Below are 14,139 nucleotides of genomic sequence, written 5' to 3'. Positions count from 1 at the left end.
ACTTTGCCCTTTTCTGGGCAAAGTACTTTGTACTTTGAATGTATCTGTGCTTGTTGTACACCGCACCTTTCCTATGCCATCTCCAGGCATTGCAAATCGTCATTGCCGGGCACCAAAGGGGGCTCGGCAGTGACGCATGTTGAAAGGGAGTACTCAGTTTTCACTCTCGTTGTTAGTTTGTTTGTTTGTTTGTACGGGCGATATCTCAGCCATCCTTTGAGAAAGGAAGCTGAAATTTCGGCACAATAGTGAGCAAGTGGTCGTGGTTCCCCTGTGCTGCCTTTGTCTTTCCCTCGTGGTCCCCCTTTGCTGTCTTTGTCTTTCCCTCGTGGTCCCCATGTGCTGTCTATGTCTTTCCCTCGTGGTCCCCCTGTACTGTCTTTCCCTCGCGGTCCCCATGTGCTGTCTTTGTCTTGCCCTCGCGGTCCCCGTGTGCTGTCTTTGTCTTTCCCTCGTGGTCCCCCTGTGCTGTCTTTCCCTCGCGGTTGTCAGCTCTTTCACGAGCCTCGATTCAGTATAGAAAAGAAAGAAAGAAAAAAAAAAGTCCTTTGTCAAAATCGGTATTTTTTGTTTTTTGATTAATCAATTAATTGAGGAGTTATTTAATTATTAGCGATTAATTAAGTACTTATTTAATTAATCAAATTTCCTTTCTCTTCTGACCATTAACTCAGGCACCTTTTGAGTGAGGAGCCTGATATTTGGACATGCCGATGACCAGGTGATTTGGCTGCAAAGGCTATTTTTGATTTATTAATGAATCAATTAATCGATTAATTATTTAATTATTTGATTAATTACTTAAAAAAAATAAATAATTTAAGTTACAGATTCTGATGAAATGGTGGTGGTTTATGTGTTCTATGACCGAATTGATTAATAATTTAATTTTTTAATGATTATCATTTATTTCTTTTCATTATTAATCATTTATTTATTTTCTTTCTCATTTGGCCAATATCTCAGGCACCTTTTGAGCGAGGAAGCTAATATTTGGACATGAGTGACCAAGTGATGTGGCTATCAAGGATATTTTTGATTTATAGATTAATCAATTAATCAATTAATTATTTATTGATTAATCGATTAATTATATTTATTGATTAATCAATTAATTATTTAATTTTTTATGAATGACTTATTTAATTAAATTTCTAAAAGATACATCTTCGGATGAAGCACTACTGGTTTAGTTATGCTATTAGCCAATTGATTAAGAAAATATTTTGTGATAATCTTTTATTGATTCTAATTATACAATTAATCAATCAATTAGTGTACACCTCTCCCTCCCAAAGCAGCCTCGATGAGGTGCACTGCGGTATTGCCGTGCGCCAGGGCGCCCGGGCAATGCCGCGCTGTAGGATATTTAATTATTTGGCATGGGGCGGTGTACTTTGAATGTATCTGTACTTGTTGTGCACCGCACCTTTCCTATGCCATCTCCAGGCATTGCAAATCGTCATTGTGGGGCACCAAAGGGGGCTCGGCAGTAACGCACGCTGAAAGGGAGTACTCAGTTTTCACTCTGGTTGTTTTCTTGTTTTCTTGTTTGTTTGTTTTCTTTCTTGGTTGTCCGGACGATATCTCAGCCATCCTTTGAGCTAGGAAGCTGAAATTTCGGCACAGTCGTGAGCAAGTCCTTTGTCAAAAACATTATTTTTTGTTTTTTGAATAATCAATTAATTAAGGAGTTATTTAATTATTAGCGATTAATGAAGTACTTATTTAATTAATTAAATTTCCTTTCTCTTCTGACCATTAACTCAGGCACCTTTTGAGTTAGGAACCTGATATTTGGACATGGCAATGACCAGGTGATTTGGCTGCAAAAGCTATTTTTGATTTATTAATTAATCAATCAATTAATCGATTAATTATTTAATTATTCGATTAATGACTAAAAAAATTTTTTTTTAAGTTGCAGATTCTGATGAAATGGTGGTGGTTTATGTGTTCTCTGACCGAATTGATTAATAATTTAATTTTTTTATGATTATTATTTATTTATTTTCATTATTAATCATTTATTTATTTTCTTTCTCATTTGGCCAATATCTCAGGCACCTTTTGAGCTTGGAAGCTAATATTTGGACATGAGTGACCAAGTGATGTGGCTATCAAGGATATTTTTGATTTATTGATTAATCAATTAATCAATTAATCGATTAATTATTTAATTATTCGATTAATTACTAAAAAAAATAAATAATTTTTTCAGTTACAGATTCTGATGAAATGGTGGTGGTTTATGTGTTCTGTGACCGAATTGATTAATAATTTAATTTTTTTATGATTATTATTTATTTATTTTCATTATTAATCATTTATTTATTTTCTTTCTCATTTGGCCAATATCTCAGACACCTTTTGAGCTGGGAAGCTAATATTTGGACATGAGAGTGACCAAGTGATGTGACTATCAAGGATATTTTTGATTTATTGATTAATCATTTAATCGATTAATTATTTATTGGTGAATCAATTAATTATTTATTTTTTTATTAATGACTTATTTAATTAAATTTCTAAAAGATACATCTTCGGATGAAGCACGAGTGGTTTAGTTATGCTATTAGCCAATTGATTAAGAAAATAATTTGTGATAATCTTTTATTGATTTTAATTATACAATTAATCAATCAATTAGTGTACACCTCTCCCTCCCAATGCAGCCTCTATGAGCTGCACTGCGGTATTGCCGGGCGCCTGAGGCGCCCCGGCAATGCCGCGCTGTAGGATATTTAATTATTTGGCATGGGGGCGGTGTACTTTGAATGTACCTTTACTTGTTTTTGATTTTTTTTGTATTTTTTTTGATCCGTCAATGTGCTAATGGTTTTTTAATTTGATAATGGTCAGAATTGCAAGCCACGTGATATGTGCATTGATTGACTGTCCAGCTTTGCCAACTGCCACTTTTAGATATTTAGATAATTGTCATCACTCTTGAGGAAGCTTGTTACGTTTGTGGGTGGTGGGCAATACTTTAGTCCAGGTACAATTGCATCGGTAGTGTGCTCCGACTATCGTGAAGAAGAAGAAACCCTCATGTATCATAAGTAGGGATTCGGTAGACCATATGTTGTGCAAGCGCATTTCTTCGTTCCCATCACAAGAGGTGGGGTTATGTTAATTTTGTTTGGAATTAATTGTAAATCCCCTGTATGTAATGGCCTCTGTTAATTTTCACTGTTCCTTATGACACATGCAGCACACACACAAGAAAGAAATCGCGTATTTATGACACTAAATAAAAACCAACCGGAAGCAGCACATTGAGCACTACCGCTGATAACACCGACCTGGTGAGCACACAGGCACAGGAGGTCAGTGAGGCCATGCCCCGAAGAGCAGTGATTGGTCCGGAATTAGTTTCAAGTAAGGACTGCTAAGATGGCAATCGCTGATAGGAGCAGACACAGAGATGTTGTGGGATGATGTCAGAGCCTTGAGGATAATTGAACGCTCTGCCCGACATTTCCTCTCTTGGCTTGCTCTTCTTATTTGTCTATCGAGACCTGGCTTTGACAACGAACGGTCATGTCCGGACATCTCTCTTCTTCTTTGTCCCTCGAGTCCTGGCTTTGACAACGAATGGTCGTGTCCGGGAAATCTCTTCTCTTGGGTCCGGACTTTGATAGAGAACGGGCGAGGCTCTTGACTTCCTCGCATCTTCTGACTTTGGTGTTGGTGAACGAGATTTTGAGGACAAGCCTAGCGCACGGAGCCAGGAGTGAGCGGACCGTGTGGCAAGGCCTAGTTCCCGCCCACGGGCAGTGCAACCTGCAGTTTCCCGCGCAAGGACGTAGAGGCCTGTGACGAAGCGGGACAATTCTTGACGAGGTTCAAGAGCAGCTCGGAGTTAAGTGCTCACAATAAATAACACATTTATTTTCCAGTTATTTTTTTCCCTGTGTTGTAATCGAGTCTGTCATGGGGACATCCTGTTTAGGAATCAGAGTTTTTTATCGTGCATTATTTTGTTACTGGCAATTCCTTAATAAAGCCGGTATTTTTGTACAGTAAATGCTGTGTCGGTTTGAGTTCATTGATTATCCAGGTGCGAAGACGTCGGGTGGAAGCCATCCAGGTAGGTTTGTTATCCTAATTTCCCTCATGTGTAAAGTATACCGTTATTTTTGGATTGAACGCCTTGGAGTAAAGCTCGTTTGGTCATCCGTGTCACCCTGCGGTGTTCACTACAGGATAATCACACGACAGTACTTTGCCCCCTTTCCCCCCTCCCGTTCCCCAGGATTCTGCAGGAAGCACAAAATCAGCCAGTAATCAGCCAGTAATAATCAGCCTGCCACATTGTGGTGAAACTCCCAAAATACAGATTCACTTCTCACTTCCACTCATTCGTTCCTCTTCTTTCCTGCTTGTGGATCCAATTTCCACATTCTCTTCAATCATTGTTCTTCCACCCAGGCCTTCAATACAGTTGTTCACCACTGTCTCAGGTCATCCCCCATCCACAACTATGAACTTTTCTACCCCCATTAACCAGCCCCAAACCCAACTCTTTCCAGGTATCCAGTTTTTCCTTCCACTTATGGGATTGAGAGTTTGCAGCTGTATCCATCTTGTTCACCCCACTGTCATCTCCTTGTTCTGATTCCTTACTATGTCTCTTATCCCTCCAAGTATCACTCTAATTTGTCCCTCAACCGTGCTGATGGTGTGTCTAACCCACCCCTCGTCCTACTGTTCGTTTTATTATTTTGCGCTCTGATCGGCTCTGTGTTCTTGCTTCTCTAAGAGCCAGGACTGTACAAGATGGCCTGAAAGTCGCTTTACCCTCGCCAAATTTCTCCCACCTCACTCCAAGCCTCAAATCAGACCCTCTAACACTCAACCAACGTGGTCTGCAGAAACACTCCAGAGATCTCTTTTTTGGGACTTCATCAAGAAGTGTCGACAAACCGGTATAGAAAATTGAATGTATTGGGTGCTGCAGTCGTGGCCTCTTTCAAACAGGGGTGACTCCACATGCTACATTAGACCTCTAAGATTACTAGGTGATGAATTCAGTGGTGCAAGGAGAATGATCGAGTGCATAAAGATACAATGACTGATTCATTATTGGATGTGATGCACAATAAAAGCCGCTTATTCAGAGTTTAAGAACGAATGTGTTACTGGGCAGGCGACCTCCAGCCCACCCTGCATGTAAAAAAGGAGACATGAGAACACAGGTCTCGACTTTGGACAAATCTACAATTTTAGTGTAGAGATAATATGCTGAGATGAAACAAAATTCCAAATGTGGTCTTAAAATTCCAAGAACAACCTATACGAGGCAGAGGAATGTACTTGTATGTTTATTTTTAATGCATCAGCGAAGGTTACAGGTACAAAATACATTTTCAATGAACATGGAAGATCTACAAATGCACCTATTACATTGGTCAACTGCAGTGTACATTCCACAATATGGGGATGTGGGGTTGAACCCACCACAAACCGGTAGGTTGGAAAGGGCTAGAGCGTGACATTGCCCGAAGGCCCAAAACTGCAAATCGTAGGTTAGTTATGTCGTTTTCGGCGGGAGGTTTGCAGGCGCATTTTTGGAGGGTGGACGACCCATTGAGGTTGTGCAGCCCGGTTTTCTGAATGGCCCCTGGCATATTGACCTCTTGTTTATCCGAGAAGGAGGCTGCACACATAATGGAAAAATGGTTAACATCACCATTCAATGAATGAAACCGAATCAGAGGTGAATGAATGAAGAAAGCTGCTATTCTATCAAACATTGCTGCTCAATTTATTTTAGCAATTTATTATTACAGCACCATTGGACAAAATAAATTGTCACGTTACTGGAACCCCTGCAGTCATGCTCGTTGGTTGTAATCTCCATTTGCGGGTTTCAGAAGGTGGAATGGAGCCCTCCCAGGTCTCAAAGTATCCACCTTCGTGTGTGTGTGTATATGTGAGTGTGTGCACGTATATGTGTGTATGTGTGTGCACACAAGTTGCTTTTGTTGACTGCTATCTCCACACGTGGTGGGTTTCAGGTGATGGAACGGAGACCGACCAGGTCTGAAAGTGCCTGTGTGTGCTTCTTTGTGTGTGTGTGTGTGTGTGTGTGTGTGTGTGTGTGTGTGTGTGTGTGTGTGTATGTGCCTGTGTGTGTGCCTGTTTGTGTGTGTGTGCAATATTTGTGTACATATGTAAAATAGAAAATACTAATCTCATCACCTTTAAAGCTTATGTTATGCCACCTTTCTAAACTAGTACTTCCCTCTATGACTATTGCTCCTGTTCCCTGGAAACAACTATGATCCTCGAGCCTCCAGTGTGGAAACACATGCGCAAGAAACTCCCTCCCACCGATCTCCCGATGTCCCTGCTCTCAAATGTTGTACTTGTGTGCTTCCTCCTCTCTCTCCATCTTGTCTCCCGCTCCCTTTATTTCGTCTTATATGTCCGTTTGTTTTTTTGTCATTAATGTTAGCTCTTACACGAGCCTCGATCTTGTATGCAAAAAAAAAAAAAAAAAGTGATGCTTAAAATCCGGCCATTGTGGGTCTCCCCTTTGGGGTTGTTGCCTTTTGTAGTATTTAAGAAGAGATATATCTCTGTTTTCATTTATTTCTCTATATTAAACTCCTTTTCCTTTTCTCTCTTGCTTTACGCCCCTCAAGTGAAAGGTGTCTTCTTCGGCAACTCAAAATCTGAGTGTGTGTGTGTGTGTGTGTGTGTGTGTGTGTGTGTGTGTGTGTGTGTGTGTGTGTGTGTGTGTGTGTGTGTGTGTTCTGTCTGGATAAGTGTGCCAAGTGCACATCCATAATGTAGACCAACAAAAACGGACAACATAAAAATTGACACAAATACAACAATAGACAGCAAAGCATCATACAAATACCTTGGAGTACAAGAGAATACCTGCATAGAAAGAGGTTGATCATGAAAACATACCTATCTTCAAGGAACAAAATCAAAGCCATAAACCAATTCCCAATATCAGTACATATTCCAGTAGAGCTGTGGTATAATAAACTGGCCATAATCAGAAATCAATCAACTGGATATTAAAACAAGGAAACTCCTCACCATCCACAAAGTATTTTACAAAAATCAATGCATCCCGAGAATGTACCTGCCGAGACGAGAAGGAGGTAGCGGCCTGATGGAGCTCAACCAAGTGCACAGAATGACAACTGTAGGATTGGCCGAATACGTAAAAAGTGCAACAGACTACTGAATCCAATTTGTAAGCAAGCACAAAGACAACAAACGAGAGAAGGTATCCCTAACCCACCCAGCAAAAAAATTCTAAAGAAATGTGCAAATGGAAGATGTCACACAAGAAACCAAAATGAGTACAGCATTGCAAAAAAGAAGAAAAATATAAAACAGAATATCAACAGATAAACACCGACAACTGGGAAAATGGTAAAAGAGCAGGAAGGTATATAAAACTAGAACAATGCAAATGTGTCACCAATATGCCTCCGCATAGTCCCACGACGGGTAGATGGCATCACTCTGCATATGTATGGGTAGGAGATCACGTTTGTATAGTTTCGTGTTGATCAGATAAGGTTCGTTTTTCTATCCAAGATGGCTGCCAAACCATGTGACCTATGACATCATCATTTTCAAACTATGTCCAACAGTGCTGTTAGATGATATTTGTAAAATTTCGCATCGATAGGGTGAGAGGTTTCAGAGATATAATTATTTAATATTTTCCTTCAATCCAATATGGCTGCCAAACCATGTGACCTACGATGTCATAAATTTACTATTTCAATACAAATGGGTCATATGTCATGTGCATGCTATTTCAGATTTTTAGGATAAGGAATTCGATTAAAACATTTATGGCTGGTATACCACTTCACATATGATGTCATCATTATCATGCTTTTATTCCCCATCCGGAGTACTTGACAATGAGCCAAGTTTCAAATTTTTCCATTAAGCAGTTTCCGAGCAATGCATTTTTTTATTTTTTGCTTTTAATCCAAGATGGCTGCCATACCACGTGACCTATGACGTCACAATTATCATAAAAACATTCTGCATGGGTGTCACTCCTACCGTGAAAGTTTCGTCTCAATCGCACATATGGTTGCTGAAAAAAACGAGGTTTAGCCCATGGACGGACAACCCGAAAACATAATGCCTCCGGCGACTTTGTCGGCGGAGGAATAAAAAAAAGAGTTGGACAGATTGGGAGTAGACAAATTAGGCTCTTTGGAATGGCTAAGAAGAAGTTAGCTCAACTGGGATAGAGAACAAATCATTACAATACACATTTAGCTCTTACACGAGCCTCGACTCTGCATACAAAAAAAAAAAATTACAAGTACCAAAGACCAATGACACTCCTTTGATATCACCAATGGCTTTATGAAAAATTTGACAAGTGTAGGTTTTGCAAGGTAGAAACAGAAAGTACGAGCCACCTCCTAACGGGATGTAAATAAACTCATGTCAGAGCAGCTGTACACACAAAGGCATAACAAAGTATGCAGAGTAATCCACTGGCACATCTGAAAAAGTCTCAATATCCCAGTTCCAGAAAACTCGTGGAAACATGAACCAAAAACAATCACTGAAAGCAAGGACATAATGCTCACATATGACCTACTGATCCCATCAAGCGTGAATATAGAAAACAAAGCATTGCGACCCGATATAGTACTGAGGTACAAAAACGAAACAAAGGCATTGCTAATTGAGGTGTCAGTCACCAGTGGTAATGGCCTAAACAATGCAGAAATAAAGAAAATTATCAAATACCAAGACCTCATAAATGAAGTGAAAAGATCCTGGAAGCTGAAGAGCACCAAAATTGGACCAGTGATTTTATTGGAGCAATGGGAATGATAAAAAAAAAAACCTTGCAGAGATCTTAAGAACCATCCCTGGCAATATTACAACAAACAAACTGCAGTTGGAAGCTCTCCGAGGCTCAGTGATGATCCTCAAAAGAACTCTGGAAACAAAACTTTGAGAATTAGAAAACTTCACAAACTGGCCAAACAAAGGTGGATACTTCGATACCTGTGAGGACTCCTTTCCATCTTCTGAAACCCGCATGTGGAGATAACAGCGAACGACACACACACACACACACACACACACACACACACACACACACACACACACACACACACACACACACACACACACACACACACTTCTCTCTTTCCTTCTCTCTCACACCCACTCTTCTCACTCACACACACACACACACACACACACACACACACACACACACACACACACACACACACACACACACACACAGACAGACACACACAAACACACACACACACACACCTCTCTCTTTCTCTCTCACACCCACTCTCCTCTCTCTCACGCACACACACACACATTCTTCTCTCTCTCTCTTTCTCTCTCACACCCACCATTCACACACACACACACACACACACACACACCCTTCACCACACACACACACACACACAGACACACACACACACACACACCTCTCTCTCTTTCTCTGTCACACCCACTCTCCTATCTCTCACGCACACACACACACATTCTTCTCTCTCTTTCTCTCTCACACCCACCCTTCACACACACACACACACACACACACACACACACACACACACACACACACACACACACACACTTCTCTCTTTCCTTCTCTCTCACACCCACTCTTCTCACTCACACACACACACACACACACACACACACACACACACACACACACACACACACACAGACACACACAAACACACACACACACACACACACCTCTCTCTTTCTCTCTCACACCCACTCTCCTCTCTCTCACGCACACACACACACATTCTTCTCTCTCTCTCTTTCTCTCTCACACCCACCATTCACACACACACACACACACACACACACACACACACCCTTCACCACACACACACACACACACAGACACACACACACACACACCTCTCTCTCTTTCTCTGTCACACCCACTCTCCTATCTCTCACGCACACACACACACATTCTTCTCTCTCTTTCTCTCTCACACCCACCCTTCACACACACACACACACACACACACACACACACACACACACACACACACACACACACACACACACACACACACCTCTCTCTCTCTTTCTCTCTCACACCCACACTTCTCTCTCTCACGCACACACATTCTTCTCTCTCTCTCTTTCTCTCTCACACCCACTCTTCTCTCTCACTCTCACTCTCTCACACACACACACACACACACACACACACACACACACACACACACACACACACACACACACTTCTCTCTTTCCTTCTCTCTCACACCCACTCTTCTCACTCACACACACACACACACACACACACACACACACACACACACACACACACACACACACAGACAGACACACACAAACACACACACACACACACCTCTCTCTTTCTCTCTCACACCCACTCTCCTCTCTCTCACGCACACACACACACATTCTTCTCTCTCTCTCTTTCTCTCTCACACCCACCATTCACACACACACACACACACACACACACACACCCTTCACCACACACACACACACACACACAGACACACACACACACACACCTCTCTCTCTTTCTCTGTCACACCCACTCTCCTATCTCTCACGCACACACACACACATTCTTCTCTCTCTTTCTCTCTCACACCCACCCTTCACACACACACACACACACACACACACACACACACACACACACACACACACACACACACACACACACACACTTCTCTCTTTCCTTCTCTCTCACACCCACTCTTCTCACTCACACACACACACACACACACACACACACACACACACACACACACACACACACACACACACACACACACACAGACAGACACACACAAACACACACACACACACACCTCTCTCTTTCTCTCTCACACCCACTCTCCTCTCTCTCACGCACACACACACACATTCTTCTCTCTCTCTCTTTCTCTCTCACACCCACCATTCACACACACACACACACACACACACACACACACACACCCTTCACCACACACACACACACACACAGACACACACACACACACACCTCTCTCTCTTTCTCTGTCACACCCACTCTCCTATCTCTCACGCACACACACACACATTCTTCTCTCTCTTTCTCTCTCACACCCACCCTTCACACACACACACACACACACACACACACACACACACACACACACACACACACACACACACACCTCTCTCTCTCTTTCTCTCTCACACCCACACTTCTCTCTCTCACGCACACACATTCTTCTCTCTCTCTCTTTCTCTCTCACACCCACTCTTCTCTCTCACTCTCTCACACACACACACACACACACACACACACACACACACACACACACACACACACACACACACACACACACACACACACACCGTCCTCCACTGCTCAGGCGGACAGGCTAACAAGCAAAGCTAATTTGTCACTATACTGTATATTATCATTTCGGTTCATCACCTTATTCATGGCTCCTCCATTTGCGTTGAAATCTTTGCCCTCACATGTCATTGATTTGATCAACGGCCCACTGTCAGTAATCGTCATCCATGCTTGGCACATGTATGTATCCTGCTGGAAGAAGACAAGGCAGACATAATATAAGCAGAAATATGGGAATTTCAAATAGGCATATGAATGTTAAAAGAGGCGTTTTGCGCATGACCCGTGTGTGTGTGCGCGTTTTCATTGACTTGGTTCTTGGCACTTTTAACCCGCCTTTGCTTTTGCTGGTGCAGAATCTGCAATTCAAATCGTCTTTGAAACATAATTTTCAACATTCAGATTTAAAAGTTGACAAGTTCTTTATAATGAGCTACATTTAAATGTTTTCCCATGGAGCAGTTTCGGAGATATAGAGGTGCAACGTTTTTCGGATTTTCCAAGATGATGCCTGCACCACATGACCTATGACGTCATAATTATCATTAAAAAATTCGACAGGAGGCGCTCCGATGGTGAAAATTTCGTGTCCATCAGACCAACAGTTGCAGAGAAAAGAAATTCATACTGATCGGATGAAATGTACTTATCGAATTATTCCGCCATAACGAAGGCACCGGTGACATTATCATTACCATATCTTATTCCCCTTCGGGAGTACTCGACAATGAGCCATGTTTAATTTTTTTCCATGGAACGGTTTCGGAGATATCGAGGTGCAAAGTTTTTCAAAGATGGCGCTGGTACCACGTGACCTATGACGTCCTAATTACGAATCTTTTTTTTGACATAATTAAAAGATACGGACACGCACCACGCACTTACGCCACACGTACACAACCACACCCGATCGCTTAACCCCGCTTTACGCTTCGCGAGCGCAGGGTAACAATATGAATCGCCATATTCTTTTAAAAAAAACAAAAAAAAACCTCACTTCTTGAACTCGCTGCACACCGTAGTAATTCGGCCCTGGAAGTCGTTTGCCCACCGCTTCCAGCAGCACCGCGGTCACGTGCTCCGGCAGGTGTCGCGCAGTCGAGTCGAAGGATTGCGAGAGAAGCAGCAGCAGAATGAAGCCGAGGTGCGACTTCAGTTCACCGTCCATGTCTAGTCGAAGAACGACAAGAAGAGCTAATTTTTTGAGTCTGATGTTCTTCCCTCCGTGATCACCGACGTTTTAAATGATCGAGCCTGGGCGTTCCACCAAGGACGGTCGGATATTGCGTCGAAGACGTTAAACGGATATTGCATCGACGTTAAACGGAGACACGACGTAGTGAGAGATAGGAGAACGTTCTTTTCGACGATGATGGATGTAGCTATGTTCCCAACGGCTCAATCCTTGCGTTTCACTCCTCCGTTCTTGCCGCAACTTCGACACAAACATTTGTCTGTTCGATAATAGACCGACCTGTCCTCTTTAATCGCAGGATTTACGTTTGTGGAAACTTTTAAGCAACACCTGTGACGTTCGTGTAATAAATAAAGATTCCAGCCACGAAGTTCCGTTTTGTGATGAAAGACGAGGTGATAACGATGAAACATTCTCAACCGACTGCGCAGAAAAGCTGCAACCAGCAGCCACAGGTTGCATTCGAAATAACGGCAACTTTTCTCCAACCTTGTGCAGGTTCGGAATAATTTGAGTCATCTGTTCAAAAAGTTTTCGGAACACGATTATTCCCAATACTTCAAGACACACCCTACTTCGATTCTTCCATGTATCTATCGTTTCTTTAACGGTCCCAATTATTCCCACTTTAGTGCGTGATCGGTCGAACGTTTTTGACCGATGTCGTCCACGAACTGGATGACCAGGCCCGACTGACATTCGACTGTAGTTGGCAGGAATTTGTAACTTGTTCAAGGTACCGGCGATAGCTCACCTCCTTTCGTGAAGAGCACCGCGGGATATTTATCGTCCACCAAGTCATTCCGGTAGATGAGACGCTCAGTTCAATGTCCTTCCGAGGTACGGCACACACGTCGATGCCTCGACCTGCCTGCGAGACACCAGGATGACGGTTTATATCTGGGTCGGGATTCGAACCCAGCATCGAAAGCTTGGAGGCGCGTGTGCATTACCTCTTGGCCATTCTGCCAGCCCAATATGGAGGCGAGCTGGCCATGCAATGAGCCGTGTCCAGGCGATTGATCGAGAGTGAATGTACACAAACAATGGCAAATTGGCACAAATCGGGGGCGGCTTTTACAAATCGATTTCAAATACATCGATGTATTTTACTGCATTTATATTTTTACACTCAAAATTTAAAATACAAATTTTTATATTTTTTGTTTGATGTTTGAGAAATTGAAAATGTGTCTGACTCGCTGAGACTCCAGGGTCATCTTCTACCCCCGTTAATTCACCCCCAGATCCACTTTTTTTGAAATACCGACTTCTTTCCTGGAAGTTCTAGTAGTGTCCATGTGTTATATACCTCTCCCACCCCCCCTCCCCCCTTCCCATGCCTCCTTCCCCCAAGCCCCCTGCCTCCCACAGATCTTGATGTCCCTGTTCTCTGCTGTTGTACTTGTGTGCTTCCCTCTCTCTCCCCATCTTTTCTCCCGCTCCCTTTATTGTATGTTTGTATGTCCGTTTTTTTTTTGTGATTGATGTTAGCTCTTACATGAGCCTCGATCTTGTATACAAAAAAAGAAAATGCAACAAAAGGCTGTGGTGT

The 14,139-nt window shown here is 42.5% G+C and overlaps 1 protein-coding gene across 2 annotated transcripts; it reads right to left on the bottom strand.

The window, feature by feature from the left end:
- Positions 1-5,311: 5,311 nt before the first annotated feature.
- LOC137438471 (uncharacterized) lies at positions 5,312-12,713 on the bottom strand. 2 transcript variants are annotated; one of them, XM_078767616.1, is made up of 3 exons: positions 12,387-12,713; positions 11,468-11,578; positions 5,312-5,662 (listed from the first exon to the last, which is right to left on the bottom strand). In XM_078767616.1, the coding sequence occupies exons 1-3, from the start codon at positions 12,555-12,557 to the stop codon at positions 5,537-5,539; spliced, it is 408 nt and encodes a 135-aa protein (XP_078623742.1). In that variant the 5' UTR covers positions 12,558-12,713; the 3' UTR covers positions 5,312-5,536. The 2 variants fall into 2 exon arrangements, with proteins under 2 accessions (XP_078623742.1, XP_078623741.1); XM_078767615.1 differs by having other exon boundaries at positions 11,468-11,581; positions 12,387-12,705.
- Between the last annotated feature and the right edge of the window lie 1,426 nt (positions 12,714-14,139).

This window comes from Myxine glutinosa, chromosome 13 (genome assembly GCF_964187855.1).
Source record: "Myxine glutinosa chromosome 13, kmMyxGlut1.1, whole genome shotgun sequence".
NCBI lineage: Eukaryota > Metazoa > Chordata > Myxini > Myxiniformes > Myxinidae > Myxine > Myxine glutinosa.
Note: the sequence above shows the minus strand (reverse complement) of the source record. Positions and strands in the feature narration are given on the sequence as shown.

Coding starts and splice junctions, on each gene's coding strand:
- LOC137438471 (XM_078767615.1), bottom strand. CDS start 12,557: ATGGACGGTGAACTGAAGTCGCACCTCGGCTTCATTCTGCTGCTGCTT. Junction 11,582..12,386: donor GTGTGCAGCGAGTTCAAGAA/GTGAGGTTTTTT, acceptor GTCTTCTTCCAG/CAGGATACATACATGTGCCA. Junction 5,663..11,467: donor ATGGAGGAGCCATGAATAAG/GTGATGAACCGA, acceptor TTATGTGTGCAG/CCTCCTTCTCGGATAAACAA.